General features: G+C 38.0%; 2 protein-coding genes across 2 annotated transcripts in view; one reads left to right on the top strand and one right to left on the bottom strand.

Annotated features, from left to right (window-relative positions):
• Positions 1 to 22,329, top strand: part of LOC113819870 (microfibril-associated glycoprotein 4) — a 43,958-nt gene extending 21,629 nt beyond the window's left edge. Inside the window, exons 5-9 of the mRNA XM_070135486.1 lie at positions 19,160 to 19,336; positions 19,961 to 20,067; positions 21,013 to 21,158; positions 21,562 to 21,667; positions 21,878 to 22,329. Of these exons, the coding sequence (XP_069991587.1) occupies positions 19,160 to 19,336; positions 19,961 to 20,067; positions 21,013 to 21,158; positions 21,562 to 21,667; positions 21,878 to 21,958 (617 nt within the window). The 3' untranslated portion in view covers positions 21,959 to 22,329. The remainder of the gene's footprint in view (positions 1 to 19,159; positions 19,337 to 19,960; positions 20,068 to 21,012; positions 21,159 to 21,561; positions 21,668 to 21,877) is intronic.
• LOC113819883 (ceramide synthase 2) overlaps positions 22,289 to 24,000 on the bottom strand; it is a 6,176-nt gene continuing 4,464 nt past the window's right edge. Inside the window, exon 2 of the mRNA XM_027372111.2 lies at positions 22,289 to 24,000. This exon is cut by the window's right edge and continues 1,064 nt beyond it. Within this exon, the coding sequence (XP_027227912.2) occupies positions 23,982 to 24,000 (19 nt within the window). The 3' untranslated portion in view covers positions 22,289 to 23,981.

Here is a 24,000-nt window from a genome sequence, read left to right as displayed (position 1 = left end):
TAGATGGCTGACAAGTATACTGAGAAGTGGATTACTTGCAAGTAGACTGAGAAGTAAATGGCTGACAAACAGTGAAAAGTAGACGACTGACTAGTGAAAAGTTGATGACTGACAAGTAGACTGAAAAGTAGATGACTGACAAGTGGACTGAAAAGTATACAGAGAAGTAGTGACTGACAAGTAGACTGAAAAGTAGATGACTGACAAGTAGACTGAAAAGTAGACTGACAATAAGAGTGAGTAAATGACTAACAAGTAGACCATAGATGACTGAGAAGTAGATGACTGACAAGTGGACTAACAATTAGATGACTGACAAGGAGACAGAATAGATGACTGACAAATAGATTTAGGAGTAAATGACTGACGAGTAGACTGAGACGTGGATGACTGACAAGTAGACTGAAGTAAAAGAATGAGAAGTAGATGGCTGACAAGTATACTGAGAAGTGGATTACTTGCAAGTAGACTGAGAAGTAAATGGCTGACAAACAGTGAAAAGTAGACGACTAACTAGTGAAAAGTTGACAGAGAAGTAGATGACTGACAAGTAGACTGAAAAGTAGATAACTGACAAATAGTGAAAAATAGATGACTGACAATACACTAAGAAGTAGATGGCTGATAAACAGACTAATAGATTTGTGCGCAGATTGACTGGCATTTAGACTGGTTGGACTGACAATTACACCGAATAGATGACTGACAAGTAAACTGAAATGTAGATGACTGACAAATTGAAGTAGATGATTGACAAGTAGACTAAAAAGTAATGCCTGACAAATGGACTGAGTAGATGAATGATACATAGAAGGCTGACAAGAAGACTGAGAAGTAGATGACTGACAAGTAGACTAAAAGTAGATAACTGACAAGTAGTCTGAGAAGTAGATGACTGACGAGTAGACTGAGAAATAGATGACTGACAAGTAAACTAAAAAGTAGACTGACAGGTAGACTGAAAAGAAGAAGACTGAGAAGTAGATGACTAGCAAGTAGACTGAAATGTAGATGACTGACAAGTAGACTAAAAGTAGATGACTGACAGGTAGACTGAGAAGTAGATGAATAGCAAGTAGATTGTGACGTAGATGATTGACAAGTAAACTGAGAAGTAGATGACTGACCAGTAGACTGAGAAGTAGATGACTGAGAAGTAGATGACTGACCAGTAGACTGAGAAATAGATGACTGACCAGTAGACGTAGAAATAGATGACTGACAAGTAGACTGAATAAAAGATGACTAGCGAGTAGACTGAGAAGTGGATAACTGACAAGTAGACTGAGAAGTGGATGATTAACAAGTAGATTTAAAAGTAGATGACTGACAAGTAGACTGTATAAAAGATGACTGGCGAGCAGACTAAGAAATAGATGGCTAACAAGTAGATTGAGAAGTAGATGATTGACAAGTAGACTGAGACGTAGATGACTGACATGTAGACTGAGAAGTAGATGACTGACAAGTAGACTGAAACGTAGATGACTGACAAGTAGACTGAGACGTAGATGACTGACAAGTAGACATGAGAAGTAGATGACTGACAAGTAGACATGAGAAGTAGATGACTGACAGATATTCAAAAGTAGATGACTGACAAATAGTGAAAAGTAGATGATTGACAAATAGTGAAAAGTAGATGATTGACAAATAGTGAAAAGTAGATGACTGACAAATAGTGAAAAGTAGATGACTGACAAGTAGACTGAGAAGTAGATGACTGACAAGTAGACTGAGTAGATGACTGACAAGTAGAATGAAGTAGATGACTAACAAGTAGCCTGAGTAGATGGCTGACAAGTAGACTGAGTAAATGACGGACAAGTAGACTGAGTAGATGACTGAGAAGTAGAATGAAATAGATGACTGACAAGTAGATGGCTAACAAGTAGACTAAGTAGACAACTGACAAGTAGACTGAGAAGTAGATCAAGAAATAGATGAATGACAAGTAGACTTAAAAGTAGTTGGCTAACAAATAGACTAAGAAGACGTGCGCAGACTGACTGACATGTACACTGGGTAGACTGACAATAACACTGAGTAGATTACTGACAAATTGACTGAGAAGTAGATGCCTGATAAATAGACTAATAAGTAGATGACCGACAAGTAAAGTGAGAAGTTGGTGACTACAAGAAGACTGAGGAGTAGATGGCTGACAAGGAGACTGAGTAGATTACTGACAAGTATACTAAGATTGGATGACTGACAAGTAGACTGAGAAGTAGATGACTGACAAGTAGACTGAGTAGATGACTGAGAAGTAGAATGAAGTAGATGACTAACAAGTAGACTGAGTAGACAACTGACAAGTAGACTGAGTAGATGGCTGCGAAGTAGATTAAGAAATAGATGAATGACAAATAAACTAAAAAGTAGGTGAATGATAAGTAGATGGCTGACAAAAAGACTGAGAAACAGATGACTGACATGCAGACTGAGTAGATTACTGACAAGTATACTAGGATTAGATGACTGACAAGTAGACTGAGAAGTAGATGACTGACATGTAGACTAAAAGTAGATAACTGACAGGTAGACTGAGAAGTAGAGTGAATAGATGACTGACAAATAGGAGAGTGAATAGATGACTGACAAATAGACTGAGTAGTAAATGACTGACGAGTAGACTGAGAAGTAGATGACTAACAAGTACTGTAGACTGAGATGTAGATGACTGATAAGTAAACTGAAAAGTAGATGGCTGACAAGTACACTGAGAGGTAGATGACTGGTAAGTAGACTGAGTAGATGACTGACAAGTAGACTAAAAGTAGATAACTGATAAGTAGACTGAGAAGTAGAGTGAATAGATGACTGACAAATAGACTGACTAGTAAATGACTGACGAGTAGACTGAGATGTAGATGACTAACAAGTAAACTGAAAAGTAGATGACTGACAAGTAGATGACTGGCAAGTAAACTGAGAAGCTGATGACTGACAAGTAGGCTGAAAAGTAGATGACTGACACGTAAACTGAAAAGTAGATGACTGACACGTAAACTGAAAAGTAGATGACTGACAAGTAGACTGACAAGTAGATAACTGAATAGTAGACTGAAAAGTAAATGACTAAGTAGACTGAGTAGGTGACTGTGAAGTAGATTGACAAGTAAACTGACAAGTTGATGACCGACAAGTAGATTATAGATAAGTAAAAGCAGATTGTGCGTGTATGGCTGGCAAGCAGGTGACTGATACACAGACTAAAGAATAAACAACTGATAAATAAACAGTGACTAACAAGTAGACTGGGAAGGAAGTGACCGATGATTAGACTGAGCTAAACAGTTGGTGACTGATGACTGAAAGTAGATTGAATATTGACTGGACTGACTGAGGAGTAAGTGACTGACGTGGAGATTGGAGTATGGCTGATATGTCAACTGGCAAATACGAGACTGAACAAGGAGACACAGATGACTGGGAAGTAGATGACTAACCACTTGACTGAGAGATGACTGGGGAGTAGATGACTAAGCACTAGACTGAGAGATGACTGGCAAATAGATTGAAAAAATAAGGGACTGACAAGTAGACAAAGAAACAGATTACAAGTAGACTAAGAAGTTGACTGATAGAGTAGGTGACAAGTAGATTGGAATGGCTAGACTGTTAATGACTAGACTGGAAAGTAGGTGACTGACTGAGGTGAGTAGATAAGTGAAAAGACAGTAAAGAGACAAGTAATAAGTACACTTGGAAGCAAAAGACTGATAAGCAGATTTACTATTTAAGTAGACTGGCAAGTATCTGACTGAAAAGTACATTTAAAAGTAGATGACTGACAAGTAGACTTTAAAGCATTATAGACTTATAAACAGATGATTGACGAATATGTTTATAAGTAGATGAATAACGAGTTGACTTAAAAGTAGATGACTAACGAATAGACTTAAAAGATGACTAATGATTAGACTTACTACGAAGAGACTTAAAAGTAGATGACTAACGAATAGACTTTAAAGTAGATGACTAACGAATAGACTTAAAAGTAGATGAGTAACGAATAGACTTAAAAGATGACTAATGATTAGACTTACTACGAATAGCCGTAAAAGTAGATGACTAACGAATAGACTTAAAAGATGACTAATGATTACTTACTACGAAGAGACGTAAAAGTAGATGACTGACGAATAGACCTTACAGTAGGTGACTGACGCGTAGACTTAAAAGTAGATGACTGACAGTTAGACTTACAAGATGACTAATGAATAGACTAAAGTAGATGACACGATCAGACTTAAAAGTAGATGTCTAACGAGTTTATTTAGAAGTAGATAACTAACGAATAAACTTAAAAGTAGATGACCGATTGGTAGACTTTTAAAAGTAGATGACTGACGATTAGACTTAAAAACATGACTGACGAGTAAACTTAAAAGTAGATGACTGAAGAGTAGACTTGATTTATGATGACTGACGAGTAACCTTCAATGTAGATGGCTAACAAATAGACAATAAAGTAGATGGCTGACGAACAGACTTAAAAACAAGACCGACGAGTAAGTTTAAAAGTATATGGCTGAAGAGTAGACCCTGATGACTGACGAGTAGATTTGAATGTAGATGACTGACGAGTAGACAGCAGATGACTGACGAGTAGATTTGAATGTAGATGACTGACGAGTAGACAGCAGATGACTGACGAGTAGACGCAGATGACTGACGACTAGACTTGAAAGTAGATTACTGACACGTAGACTCAGAATTAGATGACATGAGTAAATTAAGAACAAAAGATTGGCGAGTAGACTTAAAAGTAGACATCTGATGAGTACTTACACACAGATGACTGACGAGTAGACGATTTCAACGTAGATGGCTGACGAGTAGACTTAAAAGTAGACGATTGACGAGTAGAATTTTAAAAGTATATTACTGACGAGTAACTTAGAAACAGATGACTGACGAGTGGACTTAAAAACATGTGACTGACGAGTAGACTTAAACGCAGATGACTGACGAGTGGACTTAAAAGCAGTTGACTGACGAGTAGACTTGAAAGCAGATGGCTGACGAGTGGACTTAAAAGCAGATAATTCGCGAGTAGACTTAAAACCAGATGACTGACGAGTAGACTTAAAAGCAGATGACTGACGAATAGACTTAAAAGCAGATGACTGACGAGTGGACTTAAAAACAAGTGGCTGACGAGTGGACTTAAAAGCAGATGACTGACGAGTGGACTTAAAAGCAGATGACTGACGAGTGGACTTGAAAACAAGTGACTGACGAGTGGACTTAAAAGCAGATGACTGACGAGTGGACTTAAAAACAAGTGACTGACGAGTGGACTTAAAAGCAGATGACTGATGAATAGACTTAAAAGCAGATGACTGACGAGTAGATTTAAAAAGTAGATGACTGACGAGTGGACTTCAAAACAAGTGACTGACGAGTGGACTTAAAAGCAGATAACTGACGAGTAGACTTAAAAACAGATGACTGACGAGTAGACTTAAAAGCAGATGACTGACGAGTAGGTTTAAAAGCAGATGACTGACGAGTAGATTTTAAAAGTAGATGATTGATGAATAGATTTAAAAAGTAGATGACTGATGAGTAGACTTAAAAGCAGATGACTGACGAGTAGACTTAAAAGTAGATGACTGACAAGTAGACTTAAAAGCAGATGACTAACGAATAGACTTAAAAGCATATGACTGACATGTAGACTTAAAAGCAGATGACTGACGAGTAGATTTAAAAGCAGATGACTGACGAGTAGATTTTAAAAGTAGATGACTGATGAATAGATTTAAAAAGTAGATGACTGATGAGTAGACTTAAAAGCAGATGACTGACGAATAGACTTAAAAGCATATGACTGACATGTAGACTTAAAAGCAGATGACTGACGAATAGACTTAAAAGCAGATGACTGACGAATAGGCTTAAAAGTAGATAACTGACGAAAAACTTAAAAGCAGATGACTGATGAGTAGACTTAAAAACATGACTGATGAGTAGACTTAAAAACATGACTGACGAGTGGACTTGAAAGCAGATGACTGACGAATAGACTTAAAAGCAGATGACTGACGAATAGACTTAAAAACATGACTGACGAATAGACTTAAAAGCAGATGACTGACGAATAGACTTAAAAGCAGATGACTGACGAATAGGCTTAAAAGTAGATAACTGACGAAAAACTTAAAAGCAGATGACTGATGAGTAGACTTAAAAACATGACTGACGAGTGGACTTGAAAGCAGATGACTGACGAGTAGACTTAAAAGCAGATGACTGACGAATAGACAAAAGCAGATGACTGACGAATAGACTTAAAAACATGACTGACGAATAGACTTAAAACCAGATGACTGACGAGTAGACTTGAAAGTAGATGACTGACGAGTGGACTTAGAAGCAAATACTGACAAATAGACTTGAAAATAGCTGACTAACAAGTAGACTTAAAAGCAGATGACTGACGAGTAGACTTAGAAGTAGATGACTGACGAACTGACTTTAAAAGTAGATGACTGACGAGTGGATTTAAAAGCAGACTGACGAATAGGCTTAAAACAGATAACTGACGAGTGGACTTAAAAGCAGATGACTGACGAGTGGACTTAAAAGCAGATGACTGACGAGTAGATTTAAAAGCAGATGACTGACGAGTGGACTTGAAAGTAGATGACTGACGAATTGACTTAATGGCAGATGACTGACGAGTAGACTTAAAAACATATGACTAACGAGTTGACTTACAAGCAGATGACTGACGAATAGACTTCAAAGCAGATGACTGACGAGTAGACTTAAAAGCAGATGACTGACGAGTAGACTTAAAAACAGATGACTGACGAGTGGACTTAAAAACATATGACTAACGAGTTGACTTACAAGCAGATGACTGACGAATAGACTTAAAAGCAGATGACTGACGAGTAGACTTAAAAGCAGATGACTGACGAGTAGACTTAAAAACAGATGACTGACGAGTGGACTTAAAAACATATGACTAACGAGTTGACTTACAAGCAGATGACTGACGAATAGACTTAAAAGCAGATGACTGACGAGTAGATTTAAAAGCAGATGACTGTCGAGTGGACTTAAAATCAGGTGACTGCTGAATAGACTTAAAAGCAGATGACTGACGAATAGACTTAAAAGCAGATGACTGACGAGTGGACTTAAAAGTAAATGACTGACGAGTGGACTTGAAAGCAGTTGACTGACGAGTAGACTTAAAAGCAGATGACTGACGAATAGATTTAAAAGCAGATGGCTGACGAGTAGACTTAAAAGCAGATGACTGACGAGTGGACTTAAAAGCAGATGACTGACGAGTAGACAAAAGCAGATGACTGACGAGTAGACTTGAAAGTAGATGACTGACGAATAGACTTAAAAACAGATGACTTACGAGTGGACTTAAAAGCAGATGACTGACGAATAGACTTAAAAACAGATGACTGACGAGTGGACTTAAAAGCAGATGACTGATGAGTGGACTTAAAAACAGATGACTGACGAGTGGACTTAAAAACAGATGACTGACGAGTGGACGTAAAAGTAGATGACTGATGAGTAATTTAAAAGATGATTGACGAGTAGACTTAAAAGCAGATGACTGACGAGTGGACTAAAAAGCAGATGACTGACGAGTGGACTTAAAAACAGATGACTGACGAATGGACTAAAAAGCAGCTGACTGACGAGTAGACTTAAAAGCAGCTGACTGACGAATAGTCTTAAAAGCAGATGACTGACGAGTAGACTTAAAAGCAGATGACTGACGAGTGGACTTGAAAGCAGTTGACTGACAAATAGACTTAAAAGCAGATGCCTGACGAGTAGACTTAAAAACAGATGACTGACGAGTGAACTTGAAAGCAGTTGACTGACGAGTAGACTTAAAAACAGATGACTGACGAGTGGACTTAAAAGCAGATGACTGACGAGTGGACTTGAAAGCAGTTGACTGACGAGTAGACTTAAAAACAGATGACTGACGAGTGGACTTAAAAACAGATGACTGACGAGTGGACTTAAAAGCAGATGACTGACGAGTGGACTTAAAAACAGATGACTGACGAGTGGACTTAAAAGTAGATGACTGGCGAATTGACTTAAAAGTAGATGACTGACGAGTGGACTTAAAAGCAGATGACTGACGAATAGACTTAAAAGCAGATGACTGACGAGTGGACTTAAAAGCAGATGACTGATGAGTGGACTTAAAAACAGATGACTGACGAGTGGACTTAAAACAGATGACTGACGAGTGGACTTAAAAGTAAATGACTGATGAGTAATTTAAAAGATGACTGACGAGTAGACTTAAAAGCAGATGACTGACGAGTGGACTTAAAAGCAGATGACTGACGAGTGGACTTAAAAACAGATGACTAGGAATAGACTTAAAAAGTAGATGACTGACGATTGCACTTAAACGTAGATCACTGACGAATAGACTTAAAAAGCAGATGATTGACGAGTAGACTTAAAAGTAGATGAATAATAAGTAGACTTAAAAGTAGATGACTAATAAGTAGACTTGAAAGTAGATGACTGACGAGGAGACGTAAAGACTGGTGTGACCAAGTACTGCATGTTGAATATATTTCGTAAGATTGATGGACCGACTAGTAGATAATGCATTACAGACTGATGGCATAATTGGTAGATGATGCAACATGGACTGATGAACTGATTGGTAGATAAAGCATAATATACTGATGGACTGGCTGGTAAATAATGCATCATAGACTGATGGACTAATGAACTAACTGATACATACGCGGTATAGACTGATGGGCATACGATAGATAATGCATCATCGACTGATGGACTGACTGTCAGATAAATAATGCATCATAAACTGGTGAACAGTTTTCCTCCGGCAGCCGCAGCGTCAACATCGCACGTGGGCTGCCACCTCTTCGGGCTCCATTTCTTTTGATGTTCCAACCTTCTCAGTATTTGTTGCAATGCAATTTCTCGCAATCTCTGATATGAGTCTGCGGCTGCCGGGAGACGACTCATTCTGCCAGAGAACCCCCTCGCTCATTCCTTTGGGTCCTATAGTCCCTCTGGGGCTTCTAGTGGCGTCGTCTCGGCGGTGACTTGACCGAAAAAAACCTTCTGCGGTCTCTTCTCTCTTTTCTTCGTGATTCCTGATGCCATTTGCTAATAGTTACCTGCTGGCTGAAGTGTCCTGCGGAGGACGAGGCGCACCCACTTCGGCAATCCCCTCTTCTTTCTATGCACCTCCTGGCCAGCCTCTGACGGCGAACACCGGTCTTCCCTCCGACAAGAGGAGACGAAGAGAACATTGGGTTGCCAGGCGCTGGGTAGGCGGACGAGGACAGGTCAGCGTGAATGGCACTAACTGGCACTAACTCCGACGGGCCGAGCGATCCTGGCGTGGGAAGGGAACGTGACTCCTACTTAACAAAGGCTGACTCTTTGGCAGTAAAATTTGGCACTCACTCATCACCTGTAAACAGTCTGACCATCAACTGTTGGAGATGTCACCTGATATAGAAAAAAAATAAACCCAACTACGGGGAGCTTAACTAGCAAAACCCGGTTTAGTCGATGACTGGTAGATAATGCATCGTAGACTGATGGACTGACTAGTAGATCATGCATTATAGACTGGTTAACTGACATAATGCATTGTAAACTGATGGACTGACTAGTACACACACACACATATATGTCTATATATATATATATATATATATATATATATATATATATATATATATATATATATCAGTCTAGATATGCATAGCTATCGTATATAGAGAGAAATGTTAACTGATAGAAAATGCATCATAGACTGATTGGCTGACTGGTAGATAATGCATAAAGACTGATGGACTGCTTGGAAGATAATGCATAAGACATAGACTGCCTGGTAGATGATGGGTCATAGACTGATGACCTGAGTGGTAGAAAAGGAATTGCAGACTGGTTAACTGACAGTTAGTAGATCATAGACTGATTGAATGACTGGTAGATAATGCATAAAGACTGATAGACTGACCGGTAGATAATGGATCATAGGCTCATGAACTGACTGGTAGAAAAGGAATTGCAGACTGGTTAACTGACAGTTAATAGATCATAGACTGACTGACTGACTGGTAGATAATGCATCATAGACTGATGGACTAACTGGTAAGTAATACATTTTAGACTGATGAACTGACTGGTAGATAATGCATTATAAACTGGACTGACTAGTAGATTAGCCATTATAGACTTTATGGTAGATAATGCATTACAGAATGATGGACTGGTTGATAATGCATCGTTAGTTAGACAGTTAACAGGGAGACCGTGCACTGAAGTGGTGCTAAGGATATTTGACGAAAAAGGATGAAAAGTAAAAGGGGAACTAACAGAATGCTGATAGAGACAAAAAAAAAAAAAAAAAAAAAAATGAAGAGGTGACTTAGGATAGTTGGCCAGGGGAACAGACAGAATGCTAATAGACAGGAATAAATGAATAATAATAAAAAAAAAACCCTGAAGAGGTGACTCAAGATCGTTGGCCCAAAATGATTTGTGAGATTCAGAAAAAAAAACTGACAGAATGTGTTGAATGATGGGTGTCAAAAATGGATGCATAGGTGAGGCGAAATTCTGATGAATAGGTGGAAAGAATGACCAATAACAACCTGATGAATAGATGAAATTCAGAGCTGACGAAAGTTGGAAGAAGTGAGGCTTAGGATGACTGAGGAATAGGATGATTGCCGAGAATCTGATAAAAAGTGAGACAGGATGACTGACGAAAATATGAATAGAAAAGGCGACTGATGAACAAATTGACAAATAGGAGGTTGATAAAGAAAATAAGAGAATAATGGATTGATGAGACTCAAAGTGACTGGAAAAACTAAGGGGAAAATCTGATATATAGGGATGACTCACGACTAGCGAAAATCTGATGAATAATTATGATTTAAGACGAAAACCTTATGGATAGGTGACTCAGGACTGTTGAGAATCTGATGACTAGGGAAGACACAGGAAAATTGACGAAAATCTGGTAAATAGGCGTTTTGGAACGATAGATGAAACTATGAGACATCCACAAGACTAAAGAAATTTGACAAAAAACTGATGAATAGCCCAAAATCGGGTGAACAGGTTAGACACATGACAGAAATATAATGAATAAATGAGACAGATGACTGATGAATAAACAAGACTCAAGACGAACGAAATTTTGCTGAATAGACAAGAATTATGGCGACAGAAAAATCTGATAGGCGATAGATTGGAGCGACTGACAAAATTCTTATGAATATGTGTGTCAGGAAGTTAGCCAGAAATATGATAAGTAGGTGTGAGTCAGAATGACTGATAAATGAGCATCTAATAAATCTGATAAATGGGCAAGTCTTTGAACGACTAACAAAAATCTGATGAATATATGACAGGATGACACGATAATCTGATGAATAGGCAAATCTGAGGACGTCACAAAAATCTGATGAACAGATGAGATTCTAGATGACTTACAGAAGCATGATAAGTCTGAGAAGGTAAATCTGCATAGGTTAAAGATGACTTACAATGACTGGTGAATGTGTGCAAAACTCTGACTACCGAAAATCTGATAAATAGGTGAGAATAGATGAACTGTATGACAACTGATAAGTATGTGAATAAACGGAACTCAAGATGAACAATATGATGAATGGACAAGACAGTAAAATTGGAAAAAAAGTATAGTAAAATGTTACAAAAATATAGTGAATAAAACCTCGGTGATTGACCAACGTAAAGATAAGATAAAAATGTGATAAGCAAAATTCCGGAAGGTGAACGAAAATCTTATATATGAGATTCGGACACCTGAAAAAAGGATAGCTACAGAATAATAATAATAAGAAGAAAAATACGATGAATAGACGAGACACAGACTGACTGACGACTGACGAACACCTGATGAACGACTGACAGTAAAGATGACTGATCAAGATTGGCTTTGACTCAGGAGCATAGACCAAAAAAAAAGCCAGGATTCAGAACAACTGACAAAAATCAAATGAAAAGGTGACCTTTACAACAACTGATGAAAATAATTGTTGAATTAACCAGCATACGAAGTACCTTAATGACTAATGACTAACATACTAACTAGTAGATATTAGAAGAGAAGATAATAGGCTCAGAGAATCCCATACGAAGCAGATTACAGACAGACGATACAATACAGATTGACAGATAATAATGGACAGACAAATTAATATGGAAATGACTAGTACAGTATCTTGACATAGGAGACCTACGCAGCGAACTCTGCTGATGAAACTGAAAGTGAGCAAAGTAACTGACTAACGACTGAAATACATTTTACTGAAGAGAGTATGACAGTTATAATAAGGGAGAAATAAGTGAAGCAGACAACCAAAATATCACATTAGGAGAGGACAGAGAGCATATTACTGGCGACGGAAAAGTATTGACATCTCAGAAGGAAAACATGACACTAACTGCAAATATATATCTAACTGAAGGTACAAAGGGAGTATAACTGACCACAGAAATGTAATTAACTGATGGAAGAATCGTATGAATAGGACAGACTGAAGACCCAGATGTTTTCAATTGATAGTACAATGACGAAAATATAAGACGTGACAAAATCCAATAATTCAACTGAAAAAATATGAAGAAAACGGCCGACTCATGACAGAAATACATTCAACTGACAATAGACGAGTGACAAAATACAATAGACCGGCAACTGTCTCTAAAGGACTGGAATCTCAACAGACTAATGAAAATACATTCAACTGATGGGAGAGTGACGTGAACGTAGCAGAATGATGATGAATGATAGATAGACAACTGACGATAGAATGGCGTGAATATGACAGACAGGTGACGAGTGTATACAGCTGATGCTCTAGGGAAGGTAAGATGACGACGAATATTGAACATGGCAGAAAGACGAGAATATGAGACTGGAGACAAAATATTTTATCATTTACCTTACGATAAAACGCCGAAAGTATAATTGTAAGAATCTGATGACAAAATAAAAATAAATATATATGAATTATGGTTGAGGGGTGATAGAGTGACTAAAGTGACAAATAAACTACGATGGACAAAATCGACTTGATTATGACAGACTACACTTTACTTTTTTATTTCGAGTTGAAGACGTGATAACTGATGACAGCTTGGTGATGACTGATGACAGGTTGGTGATGACTGATGACAGGATGACAGGTTGGCGATGACTGATGACAGGTTGGTGATGACTGATGACAGGTTGGCGATGACTGATGACAGGTTGGTGATGACTGATGACAGGATGACAGGTTGGCGATGACTGATGACAGGTTGGTGATGACTGATGGCAGGTTGATGATGACTGATGACAGGATGACAGGTTGGCGATGACTGATGACAGGTTGGTGATGACTGATGACAGGATGACAGGTTGGCGATGACTGATGACAGGTTGGTGATGACTGATGACAGGATGACAGGTTGGCGATGACTGATGACAGGATGACAGGTTGATGATGACTGATGACAGGTTGGTGTTGATAGTCATGTGATAACTGACACGTAGGTGAAGATAATCATTTGAAATAGACAACGGCGTTGCAGTCTGACAATTACAACGAAACTCTCAAGTGCATTTTCGTCTTGGAAAAAAGAATCTCAGCATATTGACGCGATAAATGATAGATTAGTATCTGACTATTGGGTACACCGTATATATACAGATATCGGAATAAAAAACAGACATAGACTAATGAGCACTTACTATACAAATGATAAACTTAAGGTGATGCACTTGGACATGGTTAATGATCTACCTTGGAGACAATGTCAAGTAAATATATTTAGATGTCTAGGTGACTCACTCATTACCACACTTAACAAACAAGGGTGATTTTTTAACGTGGCGGAGAATAGGCATATGACGCTCGTTGGCTGCTTGGCTGAATGGATGTGAGAAAGAAAGGTGTCAGTTCGATAGATGTGGGGGGGGGGGGGGTTGAAACTGGTGCACATGATCTGAAAGGAAAATCTATGATTTTGTTTCCTCCGCAAACCAAAATAAGGTTTCGGTTTAACCAGATCATTGTTTAGTGTTGTGACAGAAAGTTTCGTCTATATCAGAAGAGAAAGTATATATACACATACACGCACGCACGTACGCGCGCGCACACACACACACACACATATATATATACATATATATATATATATATATATATATATATATATATATATATATATATATATGTAGAGAGAGAGAGAGAGAGAGAGAGAGAGAGAGAGAGAGAGAGAGATGCACACATATACACATATGAGATTTTGACACATAGCTAAGGAAGATATGTTCTACTAGAGAGATTACTACGTGTATTTATAATTGTAAAATACTGTTAAGCATTTCCATTATTTTTCATTTTTATTTATATAGAAAATGGCTTCACGTCTCCTTTGCCGACCATTTATAAAGACAATGCGTGTATGTGTGTGTGTGGTATACACGCACACACACACATACTCCTCATATTTGTAAAAGACGAGTCCGCATTCCTCAGATGCAAAGATGCGTCACTGCAAATTTCTAGCGCGGGAGATGAACGGCGTCGGATGCAGGCGAGGAGGCAGAGAAAGCGAAGGCGTTCAGCAGCCATTGACGTTGACAGAGCAGCCAGGGCGAGGCAGTTGGCTGACTGATGGGCTGACGCGTTTTCACTGACGAGGGAGCGAGAGAAAGTGCGCTCGTGGGATGGATAAGAGACAAACGGAAATATTAACGGTTAGGGACGCTAGTTTGCGAGTCTAAAAATAGACGAGGTGGTTGTTTGACGGTGTTCGCTGCAGTGAGGAAGGAATATGCATATTTTGGAAGTTAATTTCCGAGAATGCAGTTACCATAACCCTGACGTGACTGTAAAAAGTGTCTAAACAACATAGTATGAGGTCTGCTGTAAAAGGCAACGGTTATCTGCAATATCTCCCCGGGTTGCAGGAGCGGAAAGTCGAGCTCGTAACACTGACTCCCATAATTGCCTAGCGGGCGATTGGTCGACTGCTTCCGTCCGTGACAACACTTCTGCTGACTTGTCACAGAAACAGTTATAACCGTTTTCTACTAAACTGCTTTTGGTTTTTAGTGGGTTGTTCAGTTCGCTATAACGTTGCTGCTTGAATTGACACCTGAATTGTATAATTGTGCACCGTTTGAAGTCATTTGCGGACAAGGGGTTTGGGATTAGGATGATAAGCGTGTATTCGAGCACGAGAAACCTTAATTCCCAATGCTTGCTGATCAACGATGCTGTGAGTCCAGACAGTAACTGCCCGACGGTTTAGAAAGCCGTTACTTTCACGAAATGATAAAACGGCAAGATAGACAAAGAAAACGGTGATTGATGGTTTGATTCTCTTAACACTGCGGGATTTGTTGTCAGGGAGTGATTTGAATAATGCCACACGCAACACACAAATGTTTTTTGTTTGTTTTATAAGCTAATGTATCGATTCTTTTTGGATTATGTTGCTATCGGCTGTCTTGTTTTGTTAGGCACTAGGATTGCTGAACTTCTTAGCTGTTAGGGTAACAAGAATTTAATGAGAATCCAATTATCAGAACACGTGGCTGTTGATATCCTAATTACCACCATTCGACAGATGGTACTTGTAGAACATTCTTGTAGACAAGGGAAACATGGTTATGAACGTTACTATTACACACGAACTCAGATGTTGAAATATAGGACTGCATTGCGTGCCATATTGGAACATTTTACACTGTTGCGGTAATATATGTTGGAGGATATTTTAGACCACGTTGCTCCTCGCAAATGGTTTACCACACACGCGAGCCCGCGCGGCCACACACGCATGCATAAGATGTGCCATATCAATGGATATATCACACACACACACACACACACACACACACACACACACACACACACACACACACACACACACACACACACACACACACACACACACACGCACGCACACGCACACGCGCGCGCACACACACATACACACACACGCACACACACAAACACACACACACACACACATGTATATACTTATTCTTATATATACTTATCTATATACATGTTACACGACACAAAACATCTCAAGCTTTGCAGCAAACGCCAGATGTTGGCTTAAATCGTCTTGTCTTGCGCCAAAGTACAAGGAGATTGTCTTCCAGTCTGGATCACGCGAATCCCTTTCCGCACTGGTTGCTCAGGTTCCCTCAGCATCTTGCATCTGCTGTCGCTAGTGATTTTGCGTTGCTAGCCTATTCTTTTGCCCTAAGAAGGCTTGGATAATCCAGCTAGTATCTTTATACTAAATTATTTTCACCGTGGTTGAAGATGCAAGCAAGGGAGAACCGACGGAAATAATATTCCCCTTAGGAAAGTCGGTCAAAAGAGTGAGTGAGAGACGGCTTTTGTTGCAATTGGAGTTGACAGTTTATAATCGCAGAAAATTCCCAACAATCTGAGTGCCATCTGGCCGTCACGGTGAGCGTCTCGGGAAGGGAGGCGCTGGGTAATCACGTTAGGCTTTTTTTTCTGTCTGTGGTGGCAGTCTTTTACAGTTCTTGATTCTTTTGCTTTACAATGAAACGCGCCGTATGATATCTATCTCTATCTATTTATCTATCTATCTATATATGTGTATATGTATACATGTATATATATATTATATATTATATATATATATATTTTATATACATACATACATATATATATATATATATATATATATATATATATATATACACGTGTATCTTTGTGTATCACACACACACACACACACACACACACACACACACACACACACACACACACACACACACACACACACACACACACACACACACACACATATATATTTATGCATATATATTTATTTACTTATTTAATTTTTTGTTTATTATATTTATTTATTTATTTATCAAATATCTATGGGTCATATTGAAAGAATCCAAAAGAAGGAAAAGAAAGTTCCTTAATGGCGGACTGAAATACGTTGGGATCTTGGTTCTGAGTCGGACATTGATCTCCCATGAATCAGCTGGTGTTTATGGTCCTTGCCAGTCGAGCATGTACTACCCTCCCATAGCCTGATTAGTACGAGTCGAGCATGTATTACCCCCCCCCCCCCCCTCCCATAGCCTGATTAGTACGAGTCGAGCATGTATTACCCCCCCCCCCCCATAGCCTGATTAGTACAAGAGTGTGACTTGTTCCTATGCATATAACTTTGCATAGATTTAACTAAGGTTCGTTCAGACAGAATCTCTGGAACGCTTAACCTAATCGTAGCGACATGACATGAACAAGGTGCTATATAATGGAGAGTCAAATAGAGTAATAATAACATGACTTAAACGTGTTTATTAACCTGGCCGAGTTTGAAGGGTACGTTGATATGACATCAGTCTGATGGACTTTATAAAAATGTTTAAGAAGTGACGTTAATATCCATCTTACGGTATCTCATAAAACGTATCCATGTTGACAAATGTAGAAAAGGTATGAATGAGACTGGATATCTTCACAATACAATGTATTTCTGACGAAGACGTAATCGAAACCGGTCAAATACATCTCTTGTATTGTGAAGATATCCAGTCTCATTCATACCTTTTCTACATTACGGTATCTCGCCATATTTGGTCGACCCGGATATGGCGACATTATAACGATTACAAAAGACATGCTGATGAGAAATTCGACCTTCTGTGTAGGTCTTGCTGACATCTCCGTAAATCGTTACTGTGTTTGTTCGCTAGGCTCACTAAGCCTATTTCAAACTAGTTAAAAGCTGGGTCATACTTAGGAGATACACATTGTTATATCCTTTGTAAACAACGTCTACTAAGCTACCAGGTAATTCAATCATTAATAGATCGCTAATTGTTGTATATAAACAATTTGTCCAATGGATACCAAATGCCAATAGTTATTTACCTAATCATAGAATAAGCATTTCCAAGCTAAAGGGCTTACAGACTGACGCTTATGGAAATACTGACGAAGCCAAATGAGTCAAATTCGACTGACGGAGACGAAATCGTTCTGCTGACTTGACGCTGACATAGTCCTCACCCTTGTATAGCTTAATTGCAGAGTGATAAGGATTTATGTAAGCCCTTTAGCATGGAAATTTTTATTTTATGATTAGGTAAATAACTATTGGCATTTGGTATCCATTGGACAAATTGTTTATATACAACAATTAGCGATTTATTAATTATTGAATTACCGGATAGCTTAGTAGACGCTGTTTACAAAGGATATAACAATGAGTATCTCCTAAATATCACCCAGCTTTTAACTAGTTTGAAAAAGGCTTAGTGAGCCTAGTGAACAAACACAATAACGAGACATGAATGACCTGAAAAGAAAGGACGTTAACTCAGATTCACTCACTATACAAGCCATTAATGATGTAACAATCGGGGCCAATGTAATGACAAAAATAATGTTGACTGACTTGACTGTCACGGGAAAATAAGCCTCGTGTCAGACGGAAATAGAGATACTGTTGGCTGCTTGAACTTGACGACTGGTCAAAGAAATATCTGGACATAAGTGGAATATTTTCATGATGACCGTAAGAAGCCCTGATACTCATATCTTTACGTAATCACTCCATCCCCAAAACGTGATAAATAGTCCATACTGCCGGTGGTGACTTTTCAAATACGAACAATAGCACCACTGATTCCCGCCCTGACACTGACTGACACCTGTCACTACGTATAACATTTACACTGATTACTAATTATCTTTGCATGAACGTACGGATTAAAAGTCCACAGTGACAAGGGACCGCTTGTGCAATATAAAAAATAGGAACAACGAATTCTGCGTTTTATCTCTGACGGATACCAGTATCTATGATGACTCACGCTCTCCCCCTTCCTACGTTATCTGACTTTTTACTTCCAACTTATAACTACATTTCTAAATACCCAACTTCGTCTTCTACAAGTTTTACGTAGAGCCGACGGGGGCGCCAACCCCATCCTGTCAACCCCTGACGAATCCCGATGACGCAGCGACGTGAGACTAACCTCCTCCCCCTTCCTTCCCTCCCCAACCCCGACTACCTGACTCGACCCCGACTCGCGACGTGTTTGCAGGGAACATCCTCCTCTGGTCACTCACAAACGTCGACAACGAAACCAACTACGAGCTCCACATCGAGCTGGAGGACTGGTCGGGCAACAAGAGGTTCGCGAGGTATCGGGGCTTCCGCGTGGGCTCCGAGCGCGATGCCTACCGCCTGTACCACGCCAACGTCTACTTCGGCAACGCAGGTGAGCTTCCATTTTCGACGCATCCTTCCCCGCCGGCTATATGGTACTGTAAAAGCCTAAGGACTTATTTTGCTTGTACGAGCATTACATCCATGTCTTTCGGAGTCACCTAAATGCCTTTCGTATTTTGAAAATTAGGTTATCCAGATCTTCAGCCGACATCGGTTTCCTCTAAGACTCCTGTAGACTGAAGGCCCTATCACACTAGCACTTTTTCCGTCAATTTCTGGGGTTCCGTCTGAATTTGAGGCTTTCCGCAAGGATCGCCTACAAACGGAACGCCTCCCAGACCAAGACGGTTACGACCGTTTCCGTCTGACTAATTTCCGTGTTGATCTTGTCCTATTAATAAATTAGATAGGATTAGTGAATGTAAACATAAGCTAATGTTTTAGAACATTCGTATATACAATATACATCATCATATTTCTTTAAAATAACGTAATATGTATGAGAATGTTCGTGTGATTCCCGGGACCTCACTCCGATAGCGCCATGTTTGTTTACATGATTTTCATACGGAGTTCATTCGGAAACGCAAAAAAATTGACGGAAAAATTGCTAGCGTGATAGGGCCTTTTGAGGAGGAAGAGGCCCTTATTTTCGTCTGCTGGTTCCCCACAGGTGACTCCCTCTACTCGCACAACGGACTCCCTTTCTCCACCTTCGATGTTGATAATGATAACCGCGATGGGGATTTTGTGGAACGAAGCTGTTCACGGTTATATAAGGTAATGTAAAGTTTGTGTTTTTTTCGGGCACCTGTCGCGGGAAGCTCAATGTCAGCAGTAGAGAAAACCCACGAATGAAGTATAAAAATGATAGATTAAATTACGTTTAAAAACTGACGGTCAAAAAAATGATATCTTTGCTTATCTTTATCTCCTCTCCGCTTGTGCAACGTATGAGGGGGGGTGAAGCAGGTGTTGAGTCCGATTTCTTTAATCTTGATCAGTGACTCAACCTAGGACATGTTTCTCCTGGAATAGGAATTTACAAGGCAAGGGTTAAACCTGCATTAATATGGTGGGTTTTGTCAGACAACACACGCGGTGTAGGTTAAATTCCATTAGTTATAATAACAGGTTTACCATCGATAATGTTTCTATTATTTTGTTTGAATTTTCCAAAGAAACTAAGTGGAGTGTATATAGATAGATAGATATATAGATAGATAGATAGATAGATAGATGTGTTAATTGTTTTATGCAAAGGAACATATATATAATAATTTTTCTTCATTCTTTATGTTCTTTATGTGTATTTGTGCCAGTGAGGGATGAGGTAGGAGTGAATGACGAAATAAATCCAGTCCAAGGGTGAATGACACAGGAAGCGTAGATAGTCTCTGCTCTAGGTCAATATTCCCTAAGTGTGACTCATGGTTACGTAACGTGCATTCACATCCTTCAGAAACTCTCTAACTAGTTATGGGTTCGATGTTATTCTCTTGAATTACAATAATGTAATATAGGTGTGACGAAGACTAATGATAAATGAATAGTAATAGTCCTTTTAGTTGTCCTTGAGTATTTAATGAGACAAGAGTTAAATTACAGGTGATGATCTAATAAACTAAATCAAATAAACCTTCCAAACATGATTTTCTGCCATATTGGCGACAGACATGTACTTATGACAGCACGTTCACCCTCCACGTTCCCCTCTCCCTCCAGGGCGCTTGGTGGTACGGGAACTGTCACGATGCAAACCTGAACGGCTGGTACCTGGGAGGTCCTCACCGATCCTTCGCCGACGGTGTCAATTGGTACACCTGGACGGGGTACAACTACTCTCTCAAACGCACAGTTATGAAGTTTAGGTAAGATGTGTTCTCTGGAGGAAATCCGTTAAGTTCGTTTCGGACTGAAATGGATAGGTAAGCTGAATGATTAAATATGATTAGTTATATACTTGGGCAAGCTGCAAGAATTCTCACAGAAGTGTTATAAAGTGTAGATCAGAGAAAAGAGCGTTTTACATGTGTTTCGTAATGTCCTTTTGATTTGAAGACATGCAAGAGATTTAAAAGATTAAAAGTTAGGAGCCGTGGCCTCTGCGACTGTCACCTGTACAAACTTACGCTTGATCTCACTCACTTCAAAGATTCTAACCAGCATTATTTGTTTTTGTGTGTGACTTTGCCAAAGCTCTTATTCCCTCTTAGTTTAGTCTTCCTTAGTTCTATCGACCTGTGCTGACCTCCTGGCCCTCGTCTCCCTCAGACCGCAGAGTTCGGGTCCCATTCCCGTGGGCTTCGACACCTTCATCATTGCAAACCGGCGCCGCAGAATGGACGATCCGTTTAGTGAAGAAAAGGCATCGCCTGCGGTCGGTTACCATTTCTTTCCCTGTTTTCTCTACTAAATCTTTAGCTTTTCGTTAATATTTTTTTTTAAGGAAAAGAGATTTGATAACGTCAATGTAAATATAGATACATGCATAAGTATGGATATTTATGAGCATGCGTGACTCCACTATTCTGGGCACCATCTTGTCTCCACGTATGTTTAAGAATTCGTCCCAATACTTGACCCACAGGGAGAAACCGGGCGCCTAGATGTCCCAGAGATGATGTCTTCTCGCAACACCCTCACCAGACTGGACGCAGGAGAGCTGTGACACGAATGAACCAGAAGAAAAAAAATGTAGGCCTATGGAACACCGTGAATACGACCTGAGAACGTTATTCAGTGTGGGTTTGATGTATGATACCGAGAGAAAAATAGGATTTTAGGTAAATGATTTCCAAGTCGTGAAAATATTATTTATTACATATATTTATTACTACATGTCACACAATTGGAAATGCATTTAACCCAAACATTGCCATAGATTCTAAAAATATATGTAATGTACCAATCATTCAGTTTAGTATTTATTAAGCAATTTGAAATGTAGTTCTCGACTCTAAATACCAAGGACTTTTCTTCTTTGGTTAATTAATGTCTATTTTTATATGTACCTTATTTATTAAACATTTAATCAAACAATTCTTCCATTTTAGTCCTTACATAAAAGTTATCCAAATGAATATTAAATGAAAATCAGTAACAAGAACAGCTAATGTATTGTTATCTGGTACATTAGTTCCTCACATGGTTATACGATTACCAGAATAATTTCGAAAACATGAACAATTATAATCACAATAAGAAATTATATGATACATTAATATATAGACTACGAGAGGTAGTAAATTGTTGAGAGATTGTCTTCCTTTGTGAGTAAATACATAACTTTTGCCTTCAGTATACATCATTGATAAGAAAAACAGTGATGGCTATGATGATGATGATAATGGTGATGATAATGATAACAATAATAATCATGATCATAATCATAATAACAATCATGATAATCAAGATAATAATAGTAATGATAATGATAATAATAATAATAATAAGGATAAAACTGAAACTAATAATAAGGATATTAGTAATAATAATGATAATAATAATAATAATGATAACAATAATAATTATAATAATAATAATAATAATGATAATGACAACAGAAGTAATAGCAATAATAATAATAACAATAATAATGATAATACTACCAGGGATGATAATGACAACAATAACAATGATGATGATAATGATGACGATAATAATAGCAATAAAAAATATAATGATAGTGATAGTAATAACAATAATAATAATAAGAAAAATATCAATGATAATAGTTAAAGTAATGACAATTGACTATATGAAAATGACAATAATACTTATAGTAATAATAATAATGATAATACTAGTGATAATAATAATAATGATAATGACGATTATGATGATAATAATAGTAATACTATAGTAGTAATAAAAATGAAAATAAGGATAATGGTTATAATAATAATAATAGTAATAGGGATGATAATAATAATAATGATAACAATAATAACCATAATACGGATAATAAGGATAATAATGATAGTAATAATGATAATGGTAATGGTAATCGTGATTATTCTTGTAATAATAATGATAATGAGAATAAGAATAATAACAACAATAATAATGATAATAATAATTATAATAATGATTACAATAATAATGATAGCAATAATAATAATGATGATAATAATAATAATAATAAAAATAGTAACAATGATAATGATGATGATGATGATAATAATGATGATTGTTATCATCATTAAAGAAATAATACTGCTAATAACAACAAAAAAGTAATGACATTAATACTTGTTAATGATACTGGTACCAATGATGATGTTAATAGTAATGATAATGATGATGATGATAATAATAACAATAATGATAATAAAATAGGAATGTGAAATAACAATAACAATAGCAATAATACTAATAATAAAAACAACAAAAATAATGATAATAATGAAAATAATAATGATAATGGCTATGATGGTAGTAATAGTAGTGGTAATAATAATAATAATATCAATGATAATAATGGTGACGACAAAAGAAATTATAATGAAATGCTTCTGATGATAAAGTATACAGCTTTCCAACAAGTTATACAGTTACACACACAAAACTGACAAAATTAACTAATGTTATACTGAAGAAATGAGAATGGCAAAGGCAGTATGATATCTGCAGTTAACCGTGAGAGATTGTTTACTGAGGAATGGGCCATATGAATGAAAAATCGTATGCCGTTACACACTTTTTTTGTCG

This window comes from Penaeus vannamei, chromosome 20, assembly GCF_042767895.1.
Source record: "Penaeus vannamei isolate JL-2024 chromosome 20, ASM4276789v1, whole genome shotgun sequence".
NCBI classification, from domain to species: Eukaryota; Metazoa; Arthropoda; class Malacostraca; order Decapoda; family Penaeidae; genus Penaeus; species Penaeus vannamei.
The sequence above is the reverse complement of the archived record's forward strand: the minus strand, read 5'-3'. Positions and strand labels throughout refer to the sequence as shown.